Source organism: Bombina bombina, chromosome 6 (genome assembly GCF_027579735.1).
Source record: "Bombina bombina isolate aBomBom1 chromosome 6, aBomBom1.pri, whole genome shotgun sequence".
Taxonomy (NCBI): Eukaryota; Metazoa; Chordata; class Amphibia; order Anura; family Bombinatoridae; genus Bombina; species Bombina bombina.
In genome coordinates, this window is record NC_069504.1 from 888,819,122 (window position 1) to 888,846,431 (window position 27,310).

Here is a 27,310-nt window from a genome sequence, read left to right on the forward strand (position 1 = left end):
TGTAGAAAGCCAAACCAGTACTGAAACGAAAATCAGCAGAGGTAATGGTATATATAAGAGTATATCGTCGATCTGAAAAGGGAGGTAAGAGATGAATCTCTACGACCGATAACAGAGAACCTATGAAATAGACCCCGTAGAAGGAGATCACTGCATTCAAATAGGCAATACTCTCCTCACATCCCTCTGACATTCACTGCACGCTGAGAGGAAAACCGGGCTCCAACTTGCTGCGGAGCGCATATCAACGTAGAATCTAGCACAAACTTACTTCACCACCTCCATAGGAGGCAAAGTTTGTAAAAACTGAATTGTGGGTGTGGTGAGGGGTGTATTTATAGGCATTTTGAGGTTTGGGAAACTTTGCCCCTCCTGGTAGGAATGTATATCCCATACGTCACTAGCTCATGGACTCTTGCTAATTACATGAAAGAAAGTTCCCTGACCCCCTCATCTCCCTGTGAGGGAACATCGGAAATAGCCAATAATGTAGTAGAAGGCTCAGTATTTATATTAACCTTTGACCTACTACATTTACCCTGTAACACTGGCAACTTAGATAATACCTCTGTAAGGGTAGTTGACATAACTGCAGCCATATCCTGCAATGTAAAGGAATTAGACGCGGTTGAAGAGCCAGGCGTCGCTTGGGTGGGCGTTAAAGTTTGTGACGTTTGGGAAGAAGCTAGCGGTACACTCTGATTCTCTGCAGCCGGAGAATCATCTTTAGACACATTTTCCTTACATAAAATCTGTGCTTTACATTGTAAGGCCCTCTCGGTACATGAGGGACACAAAGTTAAAGGGGGTTCCACAATGGCATCTAAACACATAGAACAAGGAGTTTCCTCCTCAGAGTCAGACATGTTAAAACAGACTAGCAAACTTATAAGTCGTCCTAAATAAAAATATCAGCTTTAAATTCAATTATTCCAAGAATTAATGCAAAAGAAAACACTGTACTGCGCCTTTAAATTTCAAAAGCGCATCTATTTTACTGAAACGCTCAAAAACGTCTATATAGTAATTAAAATTATTTGGAAGTGTCCAAACCTCACTAACAGTATTGCACCCACTTGCAAGATCAATATAAAAAAAAAAAAGAAGATATAAACCACAAGAAAACAGAATTTATGCTTACCTGATAAATTACTTTCTCTTGTGGTCTATCCAGTCCACGGGTTCATCCTTCACTTGTGGGATATTCTCCTTCCTAACAGAAAGTGGCAAAGAGAGCACACAGCAGAGCTGTCCATATAGCTCCCCCTCTAGCTCCACCCCCCAGTCATTCGACCGGAGGTTAGGAAGAAAAAGGAGAAACCATAGGGTGCAGTGGTGACTGTAGTTTAAACCAAAAATCTACCTGACTAATAGCCAGGGCGGGCCGTGGATTGGATACACCACAAGAGAAAGTAATTTATCAGGTAAGCATAAATTCTGTTTTCTCTTGTAAGGTGTATCCAGTCCACGGGTTCATCCTTTACTTGTGGGATACCAATACCAAAGCTTTAGGACACGGATGAAGGGAGGGAACAAGACAGACAGGTACCTTAAACGGAAGGCACCACTGCTTGCAAAACCTCTCTCCCAAAAATAGCCTCCGAAGAAGCAAAAGTATCGAATTTGTAAAATTTGGCAAAAGTATGCAGTGAAGACCAAGTCGCTGCCTTACAAATCTGTTCAACAGAAGCCTCATTTTTGAAAGCCCATGTGGAAGCCACTGCTCTGGTAGAATGAGCAGTAATTGTTTAAGGAGGCTGCTGGCCAGCAGTCTCATAGGCCAGACGGATGATGCTTTTCAGCCAAAAGGCAAGAGAGGTAGCGGTCGCCTTCTGACCTCTCCTCTTACCAGAATAAACAATCAAAGAAGTGGTTTGTCTGAAATCCTTAGTTGCTTGTAAATAGAACTTTAAAGCACGAACCACATCAAGATTGTGTAACAGACGTTCCTTCTTCGACGAAGGATTAGGACACAGAGAAGGAACAACAATTTCCTGGTTAATATTCTTATTAGACACAACCTTAGGAAGAAAACCGGGTTTGGTACGTAAAACTACCTTATCTGCATGGAACACCAGGTAAGGTGAATCACACTGTAAAGCAGATAACTCTGAAACTCTTCGAGCAGAAGAGATAGCTACCAAAAACAAAATCTTTCCAAGATAAAAGCTTAATATCTATGGAATGTAAAGGTTCAAACGGAACCCCTTGCAAAACTCAAAGAACTAAATTCAGACTCCATGGCGGAGCCACAGGTCTATAAACAGGCTTGATTCTGACTAAGAGTAAACGCTTGAACGTCTGGTACCTCCGCCAGACGTTTGTGCAAAAGGATAGACAAAGCAGATATCTGTCTTTTTAAGGAACTAGCTGACAATCCTTTCTCCAATCCATCTTGGAGAAAAGACAATATACTGGGAATCCTAATCTTACTCCATGAGTAACCCTTGGATTCGCACCAACAAAAGATATTTTCGCCAAATCTTATGGTAGATTTTCCTGGTGACAGGCTTTCTAGCCTGAATCAGGGTATCAATAACCAACTCAGTAATACCACGCTTTGATAAAATTAAGCGTTCAATCTCCAAGCAGTCAGACGCAGAGAAACTAGATTTGGATAAGGACCTTGAAGTAGAAGGTCCTGCCTCATTGGCAGAGTCCATGGTGGAACGGATGACATGTCCACTAGGTCTGCATACCAGGTCCTGCGTGGTCACGCAGGCGCTATTAGGATCACCGACGCCCTCTCCTGCTTGATTCTGGAAACCAGACGAGGAAGGAGAGGAAACGGTGGAAACACATAGGCCAGATTGAAGGACCAAGGCGCTGCTAGAGCATCTATCAGCACCGCCTGAGGATCCCGGGACCTGGACCCATAAAGAGGAAGTTTGGTATTCTGACGGGACGCCATCAGATCCAATTCTGGAGTGCCCCATAGCTGAGTCAGCTGGGCAAATACCTCCGGGTGGAGTTCCCACTCCCTCGGATGAAAAGTCTGACGACTTAGAAAATTCGCCTCCCAGTTGTCTACTCCTGGGATGTGAATTGCTGAGAGGTGGCAAGAGTGATCCTCCGCCCACCTGATTATTTTGGTTACTTCCATCAGTGCTAGGGGACTCCTTGTTCCCCCTTGATGGTTGATGTAAGCTACAGTCGTGATGTTGTCAGACTGAAATCTGATGAATTTGGCCGCAACTAGCTGGGGCCATGCCTGAAGCGCGTTGAATATCGCCCTCAGTTCCAAAATGTTTATCGGGAGAAGAGCTTCTACCCGAGACCATAAGCCCTGAGCTTTCAGGGAGTCCCAGACTGCACCCCAGCCCAACAGACTGGCGGCGGTCGTTACAATGATCCACTCTGGTCTGCGGAAACACATTCCCTGAGACAGGTGATCCTGAGATAACCACCAGAGAAGAAAATCTCTGGTCCCCTTGTCCAACTGTATTTGAGGAGACAAATCTGCATAATCCCCATTCCACTGTTTGAGCATGCATAGTTGCAGTGGTCTGAGGCGTATTCGAGCAAAAGGGACTATTATGTCCATTGCCGCTACCATTAGTCCGATTGTCTCCATGCACTGAGCCACAAATGGCCGAGGAATGGAATGAAGAGCTCGGCAAGTAGTTAACAGTTTTAACTTTCTGACCTCCGTCAGAAATATTTTCATTTCTACCGAATCTAATAGAGTTCCTAGGAAGGAAACTCTTATGAGTGGGGGAGAGAGAACTCTTTTTGATGTTCACCTTCCACCCGTGAGACCTCAGAAAGGCCAATACGATCTCCGTGTGAGGCTCTTTGGAAAGTCGACGCCTGAATTAAGATGTCTAGATAAGGCGCCACTGCTATGCCCCGCGGTCTTAGAACCGCCAGGAGGGACCCTAGCACCTTTGTGAAAATTCTGGGAGCAGTGGCCAACCCGAAAGGAAGAGCCAAAAACTGATAATGCTTGTCCAGAAAGGCGAACCTGAGAAACTGGTGATGATCTTTGTGGATAGGAATATGCAGATACGCATCCTTTAGATCCACGGTAGTCATATATTGACCCTCCTGGATCATTGGTAAGATTGTCCGAATGGTCCCATCTTGAATGATGGGACTCTGAGGAATTTGTTTAGAATTTTGAGATCCAGTATTGGTCTGAAAGTTCCTTCTTTTTTGGGAACGACAAACAGGTATGAGTAAAAACCCAGCCCTTGTTCCACAATTGGAACTGAGTGGATCACTCCCATTGTATGTAGGTCTTCTACACAGCGTAAGAACGCCTCTTTCTTTGTCTGGTCTGAGGACAGACGAGAAATGTGGAACCTTCCCCTTGGAGGGGAGTCCTTGAATTCTAGAAGATATCCCTGGGAATATATACAATCTCTAAAGCCCAAGGATTGTGTACGTCTCTTGCCCAGGCCTGAGCGAAGAGAGAGAGTCTGCCCCCTACTAGATCCGGTCCTGGATCGGGGGCTACCCCTTCATGCTGTCTTGGAGGCAGCTGCAGGCTTCTTGGCCTGTTTACCCTTGTTCCAGCCCTGGTAAGGTTTCCAGGCTGCCCTGGGTTGTGAAGTGTTACCCTCTTGCTTTGCAGCAGGGGAGGATGAAGCGGGACCGCTCCGGAAATTTCGAAAGGAACGAAAATTATTTTGTTTGTTCTTTGTCTTAAAGGACTTGTCCTGAGGGAGAGCATGGCCTTTCCCCCCAGTGATTTCTGAGATAATTTCTTTCAATTAAGGCCTGAAAAGGGTCTTTCCTTTGAAAGGAATGTTCAGTAGTTTGGATTTTGACGACACATCGGCCGACCAGGACTTTAGCCATAGCGCCCTGCGCGCCAAAATGGCGAAACCTGAATTCTTTGCCGCTAACTTAGCTAGTTGGAAAGCGGCATCTGTGATAAAAGAATTAGCCAGCTTAAGAGTCTTAATTCTGTCCATAATGTCCTCATATGAGGTCTCTGTCTGGAGCGTATCTTCCAGCGCCTCGAACCAGAAAGCAGCTGCAGTAGTTACAGGAACAATGCACGCAATAGGTTGGAGAAGAAAACCTTGATGAACAAAAATTTTCTTAAGTAAACCCTCTAATTTTTTATCCATAGGGTCTTTAAAAGCACAACTGTCCTCAATTGGTATGGTTGTGCGTTTAGCAAGTGAAGAAACCGCCCCCTCCACCTTAGGGACCATCTGCCAAGAGTCCTGCGTGGAGTCAGATATGGGGAACAGTTTCTTAAAAACAGGAGGGGGAACGGAATACCTGGTCTATCCCACTCCCTAGTAACGATATCCGCAATCCTCTTAGGGACCGGGAACAAATCAGTGTTAACAGGAACTTCTAGGTACTTATCCATTTTACACAATTTCTCTAGAACCACCAAAGGGTCGCAGTCATCCAGAGTAACTAATACCTCCCTGAGCAATAAGCGGAGGTGTTCTAGTTTAAATTTAAAAGCCAATGTATCTGAGTCTGTCTGAGGAGCAACCTTTCCCAAATCACAAATTTCTCCCTCAGACAGCACATTTCAGAGCGTTGTCAGTGTATATCGGATACGGCTACCAAAGCGTCAGAATGCTCAGAATCTGTTCTTAAAACAGAGCTATCAAGCTTTGCAGGTAACACGGGCAGTTTAGATAAAAACAGAGGGAATTATCCATAACTGCCACCAAGTCTTGCAAGGTAAAAAAGAGTTAGACGCACTAGAGGTGCTAGGCGTCGCTTGAGCGGGCATAACTGGTTGTGACACTTGGGGAGAGGTTAACGGGCTAACCTCATTACCTTCTGTCTGATAATCATCTTGGGCCACATTTTTAAGTGCAACAATATGTTCTTTAAAGTGTATAGACATATCAGTACAAGTGGGACACATTCTGAGAGGGGGTTCCACCATGTCTTCTAAACACATTGAACAAGGATTTTCCTTAGTGTCAGACATGTTTAACAGACTAGTAGTAAGACAAACAGGCTTAGAAATCACTTTAATCAAGTAAAAACACACTTTGCAAAAAACATTACTGTGGCTTTAAGAGATAAAAAAGGCACACAATTTTCCAAAACAGTGAAAAATGCAGCAAACTTCAAAATTTTCACAGTATGTACCTAAAGCATTGGTAAGATTGCACAACTAGCAAGAAAAACAATTAACCACTTAATGCCCAAACCAGATCAATAGCAAGCTAACAACCGGTTAAACCAACTTCAGCACCTTGCCACAGCTCTGCTGTGGCCCTACCTGCCCTTAGGGACCAGATTTGTGGGGAAAAAGCTTCTTAAAGGCCCTCAAACTGCTGCAGGACCCTCCATGTGAAACAGCCTGAAGAAATAGTCAATCTAACTGCGCATCTGAGGCACAAAATTAGGCCCCTCCCACCTTACTCTGGTGCTGTGAGGCCTAAAGAAACACTCCTAAGTGTGTTAATAATAGCCATGTGGGTAACAACCCCTGAAAGAAACCCAAAGGAACCTTCAAAGTGTCTCAAAAAAACGATATTTATTAGTAAAAAACGTTTGCTATAAAATAGTGTCAACCAGCATAAATTAGCCCTCTTATGTAAGCTTGCAATTCCATACTTAGTCTCTAAATAAAGCTTACCTTTCCCTCATGGGGATCTTATCAGTCCTTTTCTAGCATTTTCAGTGTCTTGTCTAGAAATAAATGACTGGACATACCTTATTGCAGCCTAACCTGCAAACCCTTCCCCCCAACTGAAGTTTTCTTGTACTCCTCAGTCCTGTGTGGGAACAGCAGTGGATTTTAGTTACATGCTAAAATCATCTTCCTCCCTGCAGAAATCTTCAACTCTTGTCTGCCAGAGAGTAAATAGTACACACCGGTACCATTTAAAATAAACTTTTGCTTGTAGAACAAAAACTACAAATCTAACACCACATTCACTTTACCCTTCCGAGAGGGACCCTATTGCTTAGAGCCGGCAAAGAGAATGACTGGGGGGTGGAGCTAGAGGGGGAGCTATATGGACAGCTCTGCTGTGTGCTCTTTGCCACTTCCTGTTAGGAAGGAGAATATCCCACAAGTAAAGGATGAACCCGTGGACTGGATACACCTTAAAAGAGAAATAAGTATAAATCTTTTATTGGCCCCTGCACCACGCCACAGCTCTGCTGTGGCGCCTACCTGCCCCTGAATGAAACTGCCGTCACTCAAGTAGATTTACAGGTCCTTAGGAAGTCCGATACAACTTTAGCCTCACTAGAATCAAGTCGTGTCACCCTTGCAATCCGGCTGAAGTGCGCGTCTGAGCCCCCGCCCACCATGGACGTCATACAAGCTCCGTAATACCCGCATGGGTCATAACAAAAAATAACATGACGCCTGACAAAAAAACAACAACCTGTGCCCTCTAAAAAAACACTATATATCAAGTGAATGACCGCATTAAGAGCAATTCCCAGCGTCAAGCCCCTCTCATAAGTCACCAATTATAACACATACAAAATAAAAAAGGATTCCAGGTACATTATATCCTTTTTGTACATAGTGTATACTGCTTACCCTTTCCCCTAAGGGAAAAAATATCAGCCCGTTCTGTATATCAAGTTTCCCAGAATAAAGACTTAAAATACCTCAAAGTTTGTTTGCAGCAAACACCGTTCTCCACACTGAAGATTTTCTTACACTATCTTCAGGTGCTGTGGGAACCATCATGGACATGATAAACGTTTTGCTGAGATCATCAACATCAGGGCAGAAGACTCTCACTCTCCCTGAGAAAAATAGTACTCTCTGGCACTATTTTAAAATAAAAAAATTATTGATTGAAAAAAAAAAAAAAACCTCACTTTACCTCTTCCTAGTACTAACAAGGCAAAGAGAATGACTGGGTTGGAAGGGAGGAGATATATATATATATATATATATATATATATATATATATATAGAGATATATATATATAGAGATATATATATATATATATAGAGATATATATATATATATATATATATATATATATATATATATATATATATATATAGAGATATATATATATATATATATATATATATATATATATATATATATATATATATATATATATATATATATATATATATATATATATATATATATATATATATATATATATATATATATATATATATCAAGGACGTGCACTCATAGGAGGCAGGGCCTCCCCTGCAATATGGGCAAACTTTAATTTAATTATAAATAAATACATTTAAAAAACATTGTAAAAAAAAAAAAAAAAAAATCACCATTTTTTTCTCTCCCATGTAATGCTATGGAGAGGCAGTGTACAGGACTGCTTCTCTCCATAGTGCTACATGGGTAATAGGATTATCTGTGCTTTAGCGCCACCTATTTGCCACAGAATTATCAGCACTCAAAATAGGAACCAATGGGAGGCATCACTCTTAATGCCTCCTAGCAAGGGAGCCAATCAGAGACGGTTATGTTCTCCTGGTGATTGACAGCACCAGGAGAACTTGACCGGCTTTGTTTGACACCCTGAGCATGCGCATAGTGTGGAACACTGGCGGGAAGCAAGAAGAGACTGCTGCATCCACTCCTGTCCTGAGCAGCTAATGGATTAAGAGGTTGGAGCCGGAGGATGTCGCAATCAGCTGTTGCCCTGCATGAGGATCCTACACACTCTAACACAGAGCGGTAAGTACTGTCAGAGCACTCAGCACACAATTGCATGGCTAACAGTAGTCTGGTGTTGATGTGGAAACTTTGAGTTTAGGGATTAGGGTAAGTGAAACTGTCTCTAGTTAAAACCAACAGTAGGGAGGACAGGACAGTAGACCTGACACTTAAAAACTGCTGCCCGATTTAAGTACCTCTTTTGTGAGCTGTCCTCTCTTTAGATTTAACAACACTAGTAACGGTAATTGTGCCTGAGGCTAGGGAATCCTCTTTGTAATTTTTTGCTTGCTAAAGGGTGTGCTTTGATCCTGTGCAACACTAAATCCATGTGTACAAATGAATACTGCTGACAGTGACTTAGTACTGCACAGGATGAAAGCGCACCCTTTAATTTCCAGGTCCCCATGGTGTCTGTACTGGTCTGTTAGCTGCCGAGTTCGGTAAAAACATTTCCTGAGTTTTAGTTCTAAATGTTGCTGCGTGTGGATCCCTCCGTCCCTCTGTGTCTAATCTACTTCAAGATCTGGCTCCCTGCAGTGTCTGTACTATGTCAGTCAGGGTCATCAGGACGTGGTGTTGCAGAGATAAGAGGTTCAGGCTGTATCATAAATCATAAGTAGGTAATGGGTATTAGCATAAGAAAATAAAAAGCGGCATGTGCTGGGTAATAAACAAGTTTAAATAATGTCTTTAACTGCATACAATGTGTCTGTTCTCTTGTCTGGGGAAGATTTGTTTTTTTTTTTTATAGAGATAAGTTCATGCAGAAGGCTGACTGCCATTAACTGGTCTAATTATTCAGTAAAACCTGCAGTGAAAAAGAGTTGCTACAATGGCTGCAGTTTAACCCCTCAGCTGCCAGAGGGCTTAACATCATCAGCACTGCTAACTGTGGGAAGCTACAGAAAATAACACACTGCAGGTTTTACTGAATAATGAGACCAGTTAACCTGTCACAGGGCAGCAGATTACTTGTCACTATAATTGTCACTGTAATTGTCTCCAGTGCATTAAAAGTTTGGCTGATTTTTATAATTTATAAATTTATACTGTGTTGTGCTACCTCCCTTCATCCTGTATTTCTAAGATTTACTTTTTATTTTTTAAAAACAGAATTTATGTTTACCTGATAAATTTCTTTCTCCAACGGTGTGTCCGGTCCACGGCGTCATCCTTACTTGTGGGATATTCTCTTCCCCAACAGGAAATGGCAAAGAGCCCAGCAAAGCTGGTCACATGATCCCTCCTAGGCTCCGCCTACCCCAGTCATTCGACCGACGTTAAGGAGGAATATTAGCATAGGAGAAACCATATGGTACCGTGGTGACTGTAGTTAAAGAAAATAAATTATCAGACCTGATTAAAAAAACCAGGGCGGGCCGTGGACCGGACACACCGTTGGAGAAAGAAATTTATCAGGTAAACATAAATTCTGTTTTCTCCAACATAGGTGTGTCCGGTCCACGGCGTCATCCTTACTTGTGGGAACCAATACCAAAGCTTTAGGACACGGATGAAGGGAGGGAGCAAATCAGGTCACCTAAATGGAAGGCACCACGGCTTGCAAAACCTTTCTCCCAAAAATAGCCTCAGAAGAAGCAAAAGTATCAAACTTGTAAAATTTGGTAAAAGTGTGCAGTGAAGACCAAGTCGCTGCCCTACATATCTGATCAACAGAAGCCTCGTTCTTGAAGGCCCATGTGGAAGCCACAGCCCTAGTGGAATGAGCTGTGATTCTTTCGGGAGGCTGCCGTCCGGCAGTCTCGTAAGCCAATCTGATGATGCTTTTAATCTAAAAAGAGAGAGAGGTAGAAGTTGCTTTTTGACCTCTCCTTTTACCTGAATAAACAACAAACAAGGAAGATGTTTGTCTAAAATCCTTTGTAGCATCTAAATAGAATTTTAGAGCGCGAACAACATCCAAATTGTGCAACAAACGTTCCTTCTTTGAAACTGGTTTCGGACACAGAGAAGGCACGATAATCTCCTGGTTAATGTTTTTGTTAGAAACAACTTTCGGAAGAAAACCAGGTTTAGTACGTAAAACCACCTTATCTGCATGGAACACCAGATAAGGAGGGGAACACTGCAGAGCAGATAATTCTGAAACTCTTCTAGCAGAAGAAATTGCAACTAAAAACAAAACTTTCCAAGATAATAACTTAATATCAACGGAATGTAAGGGTTCAAACGGAACCCCCTGAAGAACTGAAAGAACTAAATTGAGACTCCAAGGAGGAGTCAAAGGTTTGTAAACAGGCTTAATTCTAACCAAAGCCTGAACAAAGGCTTGAACATCTGGCACAGCTGCCAGCTTTTTGTGAAGTAACACCGACAAGGCAGAAATCTGTCCCTTCAGGGAACTTGCCGATAATCCTTTTTCCAATCCTTCTTGAAGGAAGGATAGAATCCTAGGAATCTTAACCTTGTCCCAAGGGAATCCTTTAGATTCACACCAACAGATATATTTTTTCCAAATTTTGTGGTAAATCTTTCTAGTTACAGGCTTTCTGGCCTGAACAAGAGTATCGATAACAGAATCTGAGAAACCTCGCTTCGATAAAATCAAGCGTTCAATCTCCAGGCAGTCAGCTGGAGTGAAACCAGATTCGGATGTTCGAACGGACCCTGAACAAGAAGGTCTCGTCTCAAAGGTAGCTTCCAAGGTGGAGCCGATGACATATTCACCAGATCTGCATACCAAGTCCTGCGTGGCCACGCAGGAGCTATCAAGATCACCGACGCCCTCTCCTGATTGATCCTGGCTACCAGCCTGGGAATGAGAGGAAACGGCGGAAACACATAAGCTAGTTTGAAGGTCCAAGGTGCTACTAGTGCATCCACTAGAGCCGCCTTGGGATCCCTGGATCTGGACCCGTAACAGGGAACTTTGAAGTTCTGACGAGAGGCCATCAGATCCATGTCTGGAATGCCCCACAGCTGAGTGACTAGGGCAAAGATTTCCGGATGGAGTTCCCACTCCCCCGGATGCAATGTCTGACGACTCAGAAAATCCGCTTCCCAATTTTCCACTCCCGGGATGTGGATAGCAGACAGGTGGCAGGAGTGAGACTCCGCCCATAGAATAATCTTGGTCACTTCCTCCATCGCTAGGGAACTCCTTGTCCCCCCCTGATGGTTGATGTACGCAACAGTCGTCATGTTGTCTGATTGAAATCGTATGAACTTGGTCCTTGCTAGCTGAGGCCAAGCCTTGAGAGCATTGAATATCGCTCTCAGTTCCAGAATATTTATCGGTAGAAGAGATTCTTCCCGAGACCAAAGACCCTGAGCTTTCAGGGATCCCCAGACCGCGCCCCAGCCCGTCAGACTGGCGTCGGTCGTGACAATGACCCACTCTGGTCTGCGGAATGTCATCCCTTGTGACAGGTTGTCCAGGGACAGCCACCAACGGAGTGAGTCTCTGGTCCTCTGATTTACTTGTATCTTTGGAGACAAGTCTGTATAGTCCCCATTCCACTGACTGAGCATGCACAGTTGTAATGGTCTTAGATGAATGCGCGCAAAAGGAACTATGTCCATTGCCGCTACCATCAACCCGATCACTTCCATGCACTGAGCTACGGAAGGAAGAGGAACGGAATGAAGAATCCGACAAGAGTCCAGAAGCTTTGTTATTTTGGCCTCTGTTAGAAAAATCCTCATTTCTGAGGAATCTATAATTGTTCCCAAGAAGGGAACCCTTGTTGACGGGGATAGAGAACTCTTTTCCACGTTCACTTTCCAGCCGTGAGATCTGAGAAAGGCCAGGACGATGTCCGTGTGAGCCTTTGCTCGAGGGAGGGACGACGCTTGAATCAGGATGTCGTCCAGGTAAGGTACTACTGCAATGCCCCTTGGTCTTAGCACCGCTAGAAGGGACCCTAGTACCTTTGTGAAAATCCTTGGAGCAGTGGCTAATCCGAAAGGAAGCGCCACGAACTGGTAATGTTTGTCCAGGAATGCAAACCTTAGGAACCGATGATGTTCCTTGTGGATAGGAATATGTAGATACGCATCCTTTAAATCCACCGTGGTCATGAATTGACCTTCCTGGATGGAAGGAAGGATAGTTCGAATGGTTTCCATCTTGAACGATGGGACCTTGAGAAATTTGTTTAAGATCTTGAGATCTAGGATTGGTCTGAACGTTCCCTCTTTTTTGGGAACTATGAACAGATTGGAGTAGAACCCCATCCCTTGTTCTCTTAATGGAACAGGATGAATCACTCCCATTTTTAACAGGTCTTCTACACAATGTAAGAACGCCTGTCTTTTTATGTGGTCTGAAGACAACTGAGACCTGTGGAACCTCCCCCTTGGGGGAAGTCCCTTGAATTCCAGAAGATAACCCTGGGAGACTATTTCTAGCGCCCAAGGATCCAGAACATCTCTTGCCCAAGCCTGAGCGAAGAGAGAGAGTCTGCCCCCCACCAGATCCGGTCCCGGATCGGGGGCCAATATTTCATGCTGTCTTGGTAGCAGTGGCAGGTTTCTTGGCCTGCTTTCCCTTGTTCCAGCCTTGCATTGGTCTCCAAGCTGGCTTGGCCTGAGAAGTATTACCCTCTTGCTTAGAGGACGTAGCACCTTGGGCTGGTCCGTTTTTACGAAAGGGACGAAAATTAGGTCTATTTTTTGCCTTGAAAGGCCGATCCTGAGGAAGGGCGTGGCCCTTACCCCCAGTGATATCAGAGATAATCTCTTTCAAGTCAGGACCAAACAGCGTTTTCCCCTTGAAAGGAATGTTTAGTAGCTTGTTCTTGGAAGACGCATCAGCCGACCAAGATTTCAACCAAAGCGCTCTGCGCGCCACAATAGCAAACCCAGAATTCTTAGCCGCTAACTTAGCCAATTGCAAAGAGGCGTCTAGAGTGAAAGAATTAGCCAATTTGAGAGCATTGATTCTGTCCATAATCTCCTCATAAGGAGGAGAGTCACTATCGAGCACCTTAATCAGTTCATCAAACCAGAAATATGCGGCTGTAGTGACAGGGACAATGCATGAAATGGGTTGTAGAAGGTAACCCTGCTGAACAAACATCTTTTTAAGCAAACCTTCTAATTTTTTATCCATAGGATCTTTGAAAGCACAACTATCCTCTATGGGAATAGTGGTGCGTTTGTTTAAAGTAGAAACCGCTCCCTCGACCTTGGGGACTGACTGCCATAAGTCCTTTCTGGGGTCGACCATAGGAAACAATTTTTTAAATATGGGGGGAGGGACGAAAGGAATACCGGGCCTCTCCCATTCTTTATTAACAATGTCCGCCACCCGCTTGGGTATAGGAAAAGCTTCTGGGAGCCCCGGCACCTCTAGGAACTTGTCCATTTTACATAGTTTCTCTGGGATGACCAAATTTTCACAATCATCCAGAGTGGATAATACCTCCTTAAGCAAAATGCGGAGATGTTCCAATTTAAATTTAAATGTAATCACATCAGATTCAGCCTGCTGAGAAATGTTCCCTAAATCAGTAATTTCTCCCTCAGACAAAACCTCCCTGGCCCCCTCCGATTGTGTTAGGGGCCCTTCAGAGATATTAATATCAGCGTCGTCATGCTCTTCAGTAACTAAAACAGAGCATCCACGCTTACGCTGACAAGGGTTCATTTTGGCTAAAATGTTTTTGACAGAATTATCCATTACAGCCGTTAATTGTTGCATAGTAAGGAGTATTGGCGCGCTAGATGTACTAGGGGCCTCCTGAGTGGGCAAGACTCGTGTAGACGAAGGAGGGAATGATGCAGTACCATGCTTACTCCCCTCACTTGAGGAATCATCTTGGGCATCATTGTCATTATCACATAAATCACATTTATTTAAATGAATAGGAATTCTGGCTTCCCCACATTCAGAACACAGTCTATCTGGTAGTTCAGACATGTTAAACAGGCATAAACTTGATAAGAAAGTACAAAAAACGTTTTGAAATAAAACCGTTACTGTCACTTTAAATTTTAAACTGAACACACTTTATTACTGCAATTGCGAAAAAACATGAAGGAATTGTTCAAAATTCACCAAACTTTCACCACAGTGTCTTAAAGCCTTGAAAATATTGCACACCAATTTTGGAAGCTTTAACCCTTAAAATAACGGAACCGGAGCCGTTTTAAGCTTTAACCCCTTTACAGTCCCTGGTATCTGCTTTGCTGAGACCCAACCAAACCCAAAGGGGAATACGATACCAAATGACGCCTTCAGAAGTCTTTTATAAGTATCAGAGCTCCTCTCACATGCGACTGCATGCCATGCCTCTCAAAAACAAGTGCGCAACACCGGCGCGAAAATGAGACTCTGCCTATGCTTTGGGAAAGCCCCTAAAGAATAAGGTGTCTAAAACAGTGCCTGCCGATATTATTATATCAAAATACCCAGAATAAATGATTCCTCAAGGCTAAATAAGTGTTAATATCAATCGATTTAGCCCAAAAAAAGTCTACAGTCTAAATAAGCCCTTGTGAAGCCCTTATTTACAATCGTAATAAACATGGCTTACCGGATCCCATAGGGAAAATGACAGCTTCCAGCATTACATCGTCTTGTTAGAATGTGTCATACCTCAAGCAGCAAAGGACTGCAAACTGTTCCCCCAACTGAAGTTAATTGCTCTCAACAGTCCTGTGTGGAACAGCCATGGATTTTAGTTACGGTTGCTAAAATCATTTTCCTCATACAAACAGAATTCTTCATCTCTTTTCTGTTTCTGAGTAAATAGTACGTACCAGCACTATTTGAAAATAACAAACTCTTGATTGAATAATGAAAAACTACAGTTAAACACTAAAAAACTCTAAGCCATCTCCGTGGAGATGTTGCCTGTACAACGGCAAAGAGAATGACTGGGGTAGGCGGAGCCTAGGAGGGATCATGTGACCAGCTTTGCTGGGCTCTTTGCCATTTCCTGTTGGGGAAGAGAATATCCCACAAGTAAGGATGACGCCGTGGACCGGACACACCTATGTTGGAGAAAGATGTGACATTTTTTCTTCCCATGAACCTGGTAATAAGGTTTACATCCAACTCATATAGTCTGTCCTTTTGGATATATATTCACAGTATGTGTGTGCTGTGTGTGTATATTATATAATGATTCCCTTAAATTGTTTAGGTTGTTGATAATAAGGGTGAAATCTATTTAGACTGGAGCTTTTTCTTTGTAAAAATGATCAGGTCTTAAGTAAGATGCCAAAATTGCACTTGTTTTCTTGCTCACTATATCCAAATGGGCTGTTTGTTATAATTTATAAAGTTTTTTTTAATGGATGGTTGCTCATATTTATTTAGATGACATTAAAAGGTGACTCCTGTCATTTATTTAAAGTCTACTTATATTAAGAATCCTGATATATTGTGCTCTATTAAATTATGTTATATATATATATATATCTATATCTATATATCTGCTGTGGTGCTCTTTACCACTTCCTGTCAGCAGGAGGATAAATCCCACAAGGATGAAATCCGTGGACTCGTCATCTTTGTAAAAGAAATTAGCTTATGAACCTCATAGATTTAGCTTTCAACGAAGAATATCAAAAGAACAAAGCAAAATTGGTAATAAAAGTAAATTGGAAAGTTGTTTAAAATTACATGCCCTATTTAAATCATGAAAGTTTTTTTTTACTTGACTGTCCCTTTAACAGAAATAAAAATATATAACATTTTATACAGAAAAATTTTAAAAAGTAACTGCTTTATTTTTGATGAACTGTAAAAACGCAACTGCTTTATTTTTGTAATGTAATGCAAAATAATGATTCAACATACTTCAAACAGCTTCTACACCTCAGCTTTAGCTCTTCTGAGTTGTCAACCTTGCTGGATTACCAGAGATAAGGTGTATGGAAACCGGAACCAAAACAGAGCTGTTGCAAATAATGTTAAACGATCGTTAATCTTTTTTTAACTAAAAATGGCAAGTTGCAAGATTTCTGTCATTCATATACCACAATTGAGAGAATATATGCGCGCAACAGACAATTCTACCGCCACACAAGCCCCGCCCATCGTGGGGGTGTCAAAAATAACGTGTCAGTCAACCTTTTATGTGAATATCCGTAATAAAAAACTGACAGAGTATCACCAACATTGAGCCTATTCTCCTCAAGTCCCCAGTGCCTGCAAATGCTGCCTTATATAATCCCCTTAAAACATTAGGATTAATGTATCAAACATCCCATTCCAGGGAAATAATAAAATGCCATATTTTTTCCTTAATGAATTAAAGGGACACTAAACCCAAATTTGTTCTTTCATGATTCAGATAGAGCATGCAGTTTTAAGCAACTTTCTAATTTACTCCTATTATCAATTTTTCTTTGTTCTCTTACTATCTTTATTTAAAAAGCAGGAATGTGATGCATAGGAGCCGGCCCATTTTTGGTTGAGAACCTGGGTTATGCTTGCTTATTGGTGGCTAAATGTAAGGATCCAATAAGCAAGCGCTATCCATGGTGCTGAACCTAAAATGGACTGGCTGCTAAGATTTACATTCCTGCTTTTAAAATAAAGATAGCAAGAGAACAAAGAAAAAGGGAAAATAGGAGTAAATTAGAAAGTTGCTTAAAAATGTCATACTCTATCTGAATCATGAAAGAAAAAAATGGGGTTCAGTGTCCCTTTAAGTGCCCAAACTTTTTCTGAGTCTTTTTCTTTTACTAGTTCCACAAAAAATAAAGTCAGCACTTGCCTTATAAATCTGCCAGGCAGCAAGGCAGCTCACTAGGTTTAAGAGGTCTTCTCCCTCACATGGACCTTTGGAAAAAGAGATAAAAGAGATAAAGACTGAGTAATCTTACTCAGGCTTTCAGAATTAGGGCAGCAAAAACTACATGGGAGGCGCAGTTAGAATTATGTCCCACATGTTCCCATTGCTCTAAAGCCACCACTGCTCTACTGAAGAGACCGATATGGACTACGGCTACACACTACAACAAAGCAGCACAATCTTGCACTACTTAAAAATAATAAAATCTTGCATGAAGAATCTTTTACTAACACCTAACTTTACCACTTCCTTGCTCTAACGTAGGCAAAGAGAATGACTGGGGTTGGAGGGAAGGGAGGTGATATTTAACAGCTTTGCTGTGGTGCTCTTTGCCGCCTTCTGCTGGGCAGGAGTGATATTCCCAATAGTAATTAGATGATCCGTGGACTCATCGTGTCATTAGAAAGAAATACATAAAATAAAAGGTCTCCTACCAACTACCCACACATCAGGTTTCTCACTCACGCTCAGTCTCTGTCACGGAGGTGCTGGATGTCATGCTGCTCATTGATGCACTTCCAGGATAGACTGGGAACGATCCACTCAATGCAGCAGAGTGAGATACCCAAGCAGCGGGATCAATGGGCTGAATAGGTTCATCTGTGTAAACATTGGAGAGAAAACAGATGGGGAAATTAGCTATAAATTGTCAATAGTACAGAAGAGAAAACAAAAAAGGGAAAGAGTAAGGAAAGTAAGAGATTGGACTAGAAAAAGTAAGTAAAAGGCTAAACGTATTCAAGCATCTGTTACTGGGGAGAGGAAACTCACTGCGGGGCAAGGTGAAATACCCCTGAGGGGAAGGATCCCAGCACTTTGCCACAGTCAAAATTATGGGTCTGAAAAAGAGAGAATGATGCATTTAGACATGAATGTAAGCCCAACATACCTTCAAACTCAGTATTACTATGTATACCCCCAAATGTATTGTTCCAAAATCTCACCCTGGTTTATGGACGATGTCTCTCAGCACCCTCACTGCATCATCATTGCTCATATTCTCAAAATTTATATCATTTACCTGAGACGAAAAAACAGATGTAGAGAACTTTCTTACAAATGTAGATTGCCATTTAATATAGGTAGAAGTAAACTGACCTGCAGCAACATGTCCCCTGGTTCGATTCTTCCATCTGCAGCAACAGCTCCTCCCTTCATTATTGAACCAATATAAATCCCACCATCCCCTCGCTCATTGCTCTGACCAACAATGGAGATTCCAAGAAAATTGTATTTCTCTAAACAAATTTAAGAGGTACAGAAATATCAAAGGGACATGAAATGCATTTTTTTTTCTTTAGTGAATCAGATAGTACATAAACTTTGGAACAACTTTCAAATTTACTTCTATTATCAATTCTCATATCATTCTCTTGGTATCCATTGTTGAAGGAGCAGCAATGCACTACCGGGAGCTAGCTGAACACATTAGGTGAGCCAATGACAAGCAGCACATATGTGCAGCCACCAATCAGCAGCTAACTTCCAGTAGTGCACTGCTGCTCCTGAGCATACTTAAAGGGACATTAAACACTTTGAGATGGTAATATAAAATGATAAATTGTATATAATAAAACAACTCTGCAATATACTTTCATTAGTTATTTTGTCCTCTTTGCCTGTAATTCCATTCTGAAATTGTGAGCTTTTCAGTTCCTGTTAGAAATGGAAGTGCAGAACACTGTTAAATCCAGCACAACCATTGGCTGCACACTCTAGTGACCTATTTATAACTGACCCTAATTGGCCACAGCAGAGAAGGTAACACAAGTTACAACATGGCAGCTCCCAGTGTTTTATAGACACTAAAACTTTACACTTATTTTTTCACTTTTTAAACAACTAATGAAACTTTAAAAAATACATCTACATGTTAGTCATGGACTAATCTTTTCTTTGAATGCATCATTCTATCTAGCATGAATTTAGTGTTTAATGTCCCTTTAAGAATACTTTCCAACAAAGAGCAAGAACAAATTAAATAGAAGTAACTTGGAAAAATGTGTAAAATTGTATACTCAAGTCCCTTAAGCAGATACTACTCTCTCACTAAAGAAAAATGGAAGGTCTCTAATTTACACTCACCCATGTTTAGTGTCACTGTAATAATGTTCAATGACATTGTAGAATCAGTAACACTGCTGAATGACGATGCCTGAAATATAAATTAGAGTCATACTGTCAAACGTTTCTGCCATGATACAAGTCATATAAAGGATGCTGGATGTTGTAACGCCCTCCCATCTTTGCCAATATTCATATGCTTTCCACAGATTTTATCCTTTACAACAGATCTTTAATTTTTCTCTAAATTTTGATTAAAATCTCCAACCTTCCACCTTCTCTTTATGAAAAGTCAGCTAAGATCAATGTCTCGCCGTCCATTTCTTTTTTCCCCCATTCACGTTTGTCGCAACAAAACAAAAAAAGGCATTCCTGCACCGAAAATGAAGACTTATCCATAGGATTTAATATTTCTATCAAGTTACAGTTAAGGGATCCTTACCCTCTCCAGACGTGGTGGTCTTTGCTTGCGTCTTCGTCTATGCCTTTTAAGAAGTCGGGAGGCACTGCTCTGCTCTGTGGAACTGCTGAACCTGAAACCAGAATAAGGCTTCAATTGACAAACTACTCAAACTCTGCAAATCAATCCTTTTACTTTAAGTAATTAAGACTAATTCACACAAACTCAAATCCCACTCAAAATAAAGACAGAACATAAAGACAACTTTATGGAGGAAGTACCCCCCCATCAACTTTGCAAGTAAAAGGTTGAAAGGCCAGTGATTTGCAGCATGGCTACAAGATATTTGCATAGTGAGGATTTAAGAGTATATATGTCCACAGATTTCTACAACCAACATATTTGATAGTTTTCTTCAGTTCCCAAGTTCCCAGCATTCGAGTGGTCTCTCATTGCATGTGTGATATTTCCCAAAAGCCCATACACCCTATATATATATATATATATATATATATATATATATATATATATATATATATATATATATATATATATATATATATATATAAATAAAAAAAGGGGGGGGGCGACAATGAAAAAGGAACACTGACAATTACAATAGTAAGAAAAGGCAGAAATTATCTGCTCAAACAAGAAATACATGCGATGAAAAGCATTATAAGCTCATATTGCATTAAGTAGTAAGGATGCAGATAGAGAATAGTTTCCAATTCATAAATCATCTGGGGAAGCCCTGCAGGTTACATGCATTGTACAAATTATCCCAAAATTCAGTAACATTTGCTTAAAGGGACAGTCTAGTCAAAAGGGGGCAGTCCGCAGAGGCTTAGATACAAGGTAATCACAGATGTAAAAAAAGTTAGTTATGCAAAACTGGGGAATCGGTAAAAAAAAAAGGATTTGATATATTTTTTAACAATAATTCTAGCGTAGACTGTTCCTTCAAATATTTTTTGTTACTATAGATTCAATTAAAAGTGAAATGCAAGTGTATTTTAAATTTTACAAATCTGCCCTTTTAAAATTGCCTTTATGTGCAGTTACTCTAGATGCCAACACTTATTTAAAGAGTATAAATATGTTTATCTGTACACATTCATACTTGCTAACATTAAATTATTCCCACAATACCTGCTCATGGCATCATCCTCCTCAGAATCACAAATACTGGTTTCAATCTCACTAGTAAGAAGGGTTGATGAAGATTCATAACCTGCAAGGTGACGATCAGTACGTCCATTAATTCCCCTACCCATACCTAAAAAATGGGAAGAAATACAACCAATTTGCAAAGCATATACACAGTCTACACTTGCTGTAACCCTGTGGTGTCCAACCTTTTTCAAGGAATGTTTTCAATGATTTGTGGAGATTAAAAGGCACAAAAATCAAGGGTAATTTAGACCCCCTTAACAGAAAGTGGCATGTGCATTAAATACCCCTATATGTTCAGCACAAATAAAAATACAAACATGCCAGAAGGCCTGACATAACTGTCAAAACAACCATCCTTATCACACCTTGCTCTGAGCTTTCCCTTCTCCTTGTCCGGTCTCTCCTCACAGAAATCACAGACTCGGTCTCGGTCTCCTGATCCAAGTTCTCAGTGCTTCCGGAGATATTTGGACTGTTAGGGTACAAGGAACATAGGTCGACATTTGCCACTAACAAAGCAAACACAGGCAAAACAACTCTATACTCACTGGAAAGATGGAGGACGGGAATCTCCAATTCCACTTGTCCTTTCAGCAGGTGGAGGAGGAAGAGGAGGAGGAAGGGGTGAAGGCTCATTCCTAAGTTCTGTTGGTGGCGGGGGTGGCGTCACTTCAGGCTGTGATGCCTCAGACGATACCAACTAAATGGCAAAAATACAGAGTTGCTTAAGTACATACTGTAAGTGTGGACTGAGAACCGTACTAAAAGGGTAATTAAAAGAATATGAGGGGGAAAACAAACAAACACTGATACTCACGTGCACACAGATACTACAGCTATCAGTTATTCTAATAAACAAACATTAATACAGCAAAGTCAATTTTTTGAGGAGGGGTGGGGGTGGGGTGGGTAGAGGGCCCCTGACCATTAAACTGGATTAATTCCTTACCCTTCCAACTTGAGTTAATAGTTTCTAGATATTAGGAGATCGGAATGCAGTGCCAGACCTATGCTTTAGTTAAAATGTTTGATATTTTGCATAAATTAAATAGGTCGGACACCTTTCTGTAAAGCAAGTTTAGTGCTGAAAGGGTCCACCAACCCTGTTTTCTGGGACCCTGTCTATGACCTTGAAAATGGACCAAAACATACACCCCCACTTGAGAGATATGTCCCTTCTGTAAGCCCATTGTATTTAGGGACTGAGGCAGGCTTACAGAGGGTACTACTAGATGGTAATTCTTAACATTACAATATCTGTATGCCGGGTATCTATACAGTGTTTCTTGCCTACTTTATCTGTATGGTATAGTCTTACTCCAAAATGCATCTTGGGAATCAGGTCTTAAATATGTATAGTATATACACCAACAATTAAGCACCGCACAGCAAAAGATCTATATGCCAAATACATATAAAAAATAATTATGAGCAGTTCACAGTATTATACACTGTTAGTGTTTTTCTCTGGTATAATTTGCTGTAAATAGTGTGTAGGATTGCTTTAAACTTCAGTATACATATTAGGTACATGTACAGTTTGCATTTTCAGTAGTCACAGTAGAGCGTGTCAGATAACTGCTGCAAACTCCTACCTGCAATTCACATCACCAATGACTCTCTGAGCTGGTGCATACAACATATGGACAGCTGTTCTGTATATGGCATGCAAAATAAAAGCCAAAATGAAAAAAAAAAAAATGAGCTTTACTACATGCTTCATCTCACAACTGAAATTCACTTGTGCAAGTTTGACTGTGTACCTTTAAAGTGAAGGTCAACTTTAAAGTACAGCCTCACGGCATTGCATAGACTTATAAAAATGAGCAGGAGTTTAAGTGATGAATTTATTTAAATCTATTTTCTTATATTTTTACCTTTAAACTGCTCCGCCGATAAGCGGAGCACTCCGCCCGCCATCTTGTCTAATTGATTGACAGATGACAATCTTAAACCAACTAATCCTCGTTTCCCCCCAGGCCGTCACGTTTATGCAAAGGGGCTGAATGACCGGGGGGAAAAAAAGGATTAGTTGGTTTAAGAATCGTCATCTGCCAATCAATTACAACAAGATGGCGGGCGGGAGTGCTGCGCTTATCGGCGGAGCAGTTTAAAAAGGTAAAAATAAGAAAAGAAATGGATTTTTTTTTAAAAATCATGACTTAAACTCCTGCTCATTTTTATAAGTCTATGCAATGCCGTGAGGCTGTACTTTTAAGTTGACCTGCACTTAAACTGTGACAAAAAAAATATTTTAACACCCACAATGGAGCAGTAAATTTGGTGAAAGGGAGCAGTTTGGGCTGGGCTACAGGATCTTGTGGGTTTGAGGATTTCCTCAAACAGGAACAGGGAAAAGGTTTTACTATAATGTTTTCATGCTCGAAAGAAATATGGAGGTTTTAGACCATGTTAGACATAAAGGGAATCGGTTTGCAATTCATTTTACATTCAAAAGGAATATTTCTAAATGTGTTGGTGTTTTTTTTTTTTTTATGGATATTACAGAGCTGAACTAACTGTTTTCTAAGAAAGGTTTCCTTGTCAACCAGTGAGCAGGAGACTTCTAGGACGCAGAAATTCCAAATCATTCACTTCCTGCTAATTTCACTTTACATTTCAAAATATTATATTTAACCCATGCAAAAATGGGCATGAAACCCAAAGTTTTTTCTTTCACGATTTAGAGCATGTGATTGAGTTTGCTTCATTCTCTTGATATTCTAAGTGGAAGAGCATACCTAGGTAGGCTCAGAAACAGCAATTCTGGGAGCTAGATGCTTATTGGTGGCTGCACATTAATGCCTCTTGTCACTGGTTCATCAGATGTGTTTAAATAGCTCCCAGTATTGCACTGGTCCTCCAACAAAGAATAACAAGAGAATGAAGCAAATCTTATATAAAGAAATTGGAAAGCCATTTAAAAATTGCATGCACTAAATCATAAAAGAAAAAAATTGGGCTTCATGTCCCTTTAACATTTTCAATAGTACGGTTCCCTTTCAAGGTGCAGTTTACCCTAAATGTTTATCCCCTTTAACAATGATCCATTTTACCTGAATGAGAAGCTCCTTTACCCCTATTTCAAAATTTGAAGTAGCTGATTTAGCATGTGGTATTCCCTCCCTATACTGAAAGTTTCTATACATATTTATAGGCAATTGACAAGTTGTGTAAACAGCGCCAGCAAAACATAATTTATGTAAGAACTTACCTGATAAATTCATTTCTTTCATATTAACAAGAGTCCATGAGCTAGTGACGTATGGGATATACATTCCTACCAGGAGGGGCAAAGTTTCCCAAACCTTAAAATGCCTATAAATACACCCCTCACCACACCCACAAATCAGTTTAACGAATAGCCAAGAAGTGGGGTGATAAGAAAAAAAGTGCGAAGCATATAAAATAAGGAATTGGAATAATTGTGCTTTATACAAAAAAATCATAACCACCACAAAAAAGGGTGGGCCTCATGGACTCTTGTTAATATGAAAGAAATGAATTTATCAGGTAAGTTCTTACATAAATTATGTTTTCTTTCATGTAATTAACAAGAGTCCATGAGCTAGTGACGTATGGGATAATGACTACCCAAGATGTGGATCTTTCCACACAAGAGTCACTAGAGAGGGAGGGATAAAATAAAGACAGCCAATTCCTGCTGAAAATAATCCACACCCAAAATAAAGTTTAACAAAAAACATAAGCAGAAGATTCAAACTGAAACCGCTGCCTGAAGAACTTTTCTACCAAAAACTGCTTCAGAAGAAGAAAATACATCAAAATGGTAGAATTTAGTAAAAGTATGCAAAGAAGACCAAGTTGCTGCTTTGCAAATCTGATCAACCGAAGCTTCATTCCTAAACGCCCAGGAAGTAGAAACTGACCTAGTAGAATGAGCTGTAATTCTTTGAGGCGGAATTTTACCCGACTCAACATAGGCAAGATGAATTAAAGATTTCAACCAAGATGCCAAAGAAATGGCAGAAGCTTTCTGGCCTTTCCTAGAACCGGAAAAGATAACAAATAGACTAGAAGTCTTACGGAAAGATTTCGTAGCTTCAACATAATATTTCAAAGCTCTAACAACATCCAAAGAATGCAATGATTTCTCCTTAGAATTCTTAGGATTAGGACATAATGAAGGAACCACAATTTCTCTACTAATGTTGTTGGAATTCACAACTTTAGGTAAAAATTCAAAAGAAGTTCGCAACACCGCCTTATCCTGATGAAAAATCAGAAAAGGAGACTCACACGAAAGAGCAGATAATTCAGAAACTCTTCTAGCAGAAGAGATGGCCAAAAGGAACAAAACTTTCCAAGAAAGTAATTTAATGTCCAATGAATGCATAGGTTCAAACGGAGGAGCTTGAAGAGCTCCCAAAACCAAATTCAAACTCCATGGAGGAGAAATTGACTTAATGACAGGTTTTATACGAACCAAAGCTTGTACAAAACAATGAATATCAGGAAGAATAGCAATCTTTCTGTGAAAAAGAACAGAAAGAGCGGAGATTTGTCCTTTCAAAGAACTCGCGGACAAACCCTTATCTAAACCATCCTGAAGAAACTGTAAAATTCTCGGTATTCTAAAAGAATGCCAAGAAAAATGATGAGAAAGACACCAAGAAATATAAGTCTTCCAGACTCTATAATATATCTCTCGAGATACAGATTTACGAGCCTGTAACATAGTATTAATCACGGAGTCAGAGAAACCTCTATGACCAAGAATCAAGCGTTCAATCTCCATACCTTTAAATTTAAGGATTTCAGATCCGGATGGAAAAAAGGACCTTGAGACAGAAGGTCTGGTCTTAACGGAAGAGTCCATGGTTGGCAAGATGCCATCCGGACAAGATCCGCATACCAAAACCTGTGAGGCCATGCCGGAGCTATTAGCAGAACAAACGAGCATTCCCTCAGAATCTTGGAGATTACTCTTGGAAGAAGAACTAGAGGCGGAAAGATATAGGCAGGATGATACTTCCAAGGAAGTGATAATGCATCCACTGCCTCCGCCTGAGGATCCCGGGATCTGGACAGATACCTGGGAAGTTTCTTGTTTAGATGAGAGGCCATCAGATCTATCTCTGGGAGCCCCCACATTTGAACAATCTGAAGAAATACCTCTGGGTGAAGAGACCATTCGCCCGGATGCAACGTTTGGCGACTGAGATAATCCGCTTCCCAATTGTCTACACCTGGGATATGAACCGCAGAGATTAGACAGGAGCTGGATTCCGCCCAAACCAAAATTCGAGATACTTCTTTCATAGCCAGAGGACTGTGAGTCCCTCCTTGATGATTGATGTATGCCACAGTTGTGACATTGTCTGTCTGAAAACAAATGAACGATTCTCTCTTCAGAAGAGGCCAAAACTGAAGAGCTCTGAAAACTGCACGGAGTTCCAAGATATTGATCGGTAATCTCACCTCCTGAGATTCCCAAACTCCTTGTGCCGTCAGAGATCCCCACACAGCTCCCCAACCTGTGAGACTTGCATCTGTTGAAATTACAGTCCAGGTCGGAAGAACAAAAGAAGCCCCCTGAATTAAACGATGGTGATCTGTCCACCACGTCAGAGAGTGCCGAACAATCGGTTTTAAAGATATTAATTGATATATCTTCGTGTAATCCCTGCACCATTGGTTCAGCATACAGAGCTGAAGAGGTCGCATGTGAAAACGAGCAAAGGGGATCGCGTCCGATGCAGCAGTCATAAGACCTAGAATTTCCATGCATAAGGCTACCGAAGGGAATGATTGAGACTGAAGGTTTCGACAGGCTGTAATCAATTTTAGACGTCTCTTGTCTGTTAAAGACAAAGTCATGGACACTGAATCTATCTGGAAACCCAGAAAGGTTACCCTTGTTTGAGGAATCAAAGAACTTTTTGGTAAATTGATCCTCCAACCATGATCTTAAAGAAACAACACAAGTCGATTCGTATGAGACTCTGCTAAATGTAAAGACGGAGCAAGTACCAAGATATCGTCCAAATAAGGAAATACCACAATACCCTGTTCTCTGATTACAGACAGAAGGGCACCGAGAATCTTTGTGAAAATTCTTGGAGCTGTAGCAAGGCCAAACGGTAGAGCCACAAATTGGTAATGCTTGTCTAGAAAAGAGAATCTCAGGAACTGATAATGATCTGGATGAATCGGAATATGCAGATATGCATCCTGTAAATCTATTGTGGACATATAATTCCCTTGCTGAACAAAAGGCAATATAGTCCTTACAGTTACCATCTTGAACGTTGGTATCCTTACATAACGATTCA

General features: G+C 41.0%; 1 protein-coding gene across 3 annotated transcripts in view; it reads right to left on the bottom strand.

Moving 5' to 3' along the window:
- The window catches only part of DVL2 (dishevelled segment polarity protein 2), a 129,592-nt gene that overhangs the window by 20,176 nt on the left and 82,106 nt on the right, over nt 1–27,310 (bottom strand). Inside the window, exons 3-11 of one of the 3 annotated variants that reach the window (XM_053718435.1) lie at nt 21,563–21,714; nt 21,380–21,486; nt 20,991–21,072; nt 19,881–19,971; nt 19,460–19,529; nt 18,473–18,612; nt 18,319–18,395; nt 18,146–18,213; nt 17,840–17,983 (exon numbers count right to left, since the gene is read on the bottom strand). In XM_053718435.1, the coding sequence (XP_053574410.1) occupies nt 17,840–17,983; nt 18,146–18,213; nt 18,319–18,395; nt 18,473–18,612; nt 19,460–19,529; nt 19,881–19,971; nt 20,991–21,072; nt 21,380–21,486; nt 21,563–21,714 (931 nt within the window). Of the gene's footprint in view, nt 1–17,839; nt 17,984–18,145; nt 18,214–18,318; nt 18,396–18,472; nt 18,613–19,459; nt 19,530–19,880; nt 19,972–20,990; nt 21,118–21,379; nt 21,487–21,562; nt 21,715–27,310 lie in introns of all 3 variants that reach the window. The other 2 variants (XM_053718434.1, XM_053718433.1) reach the window with 2 other exon arrangements.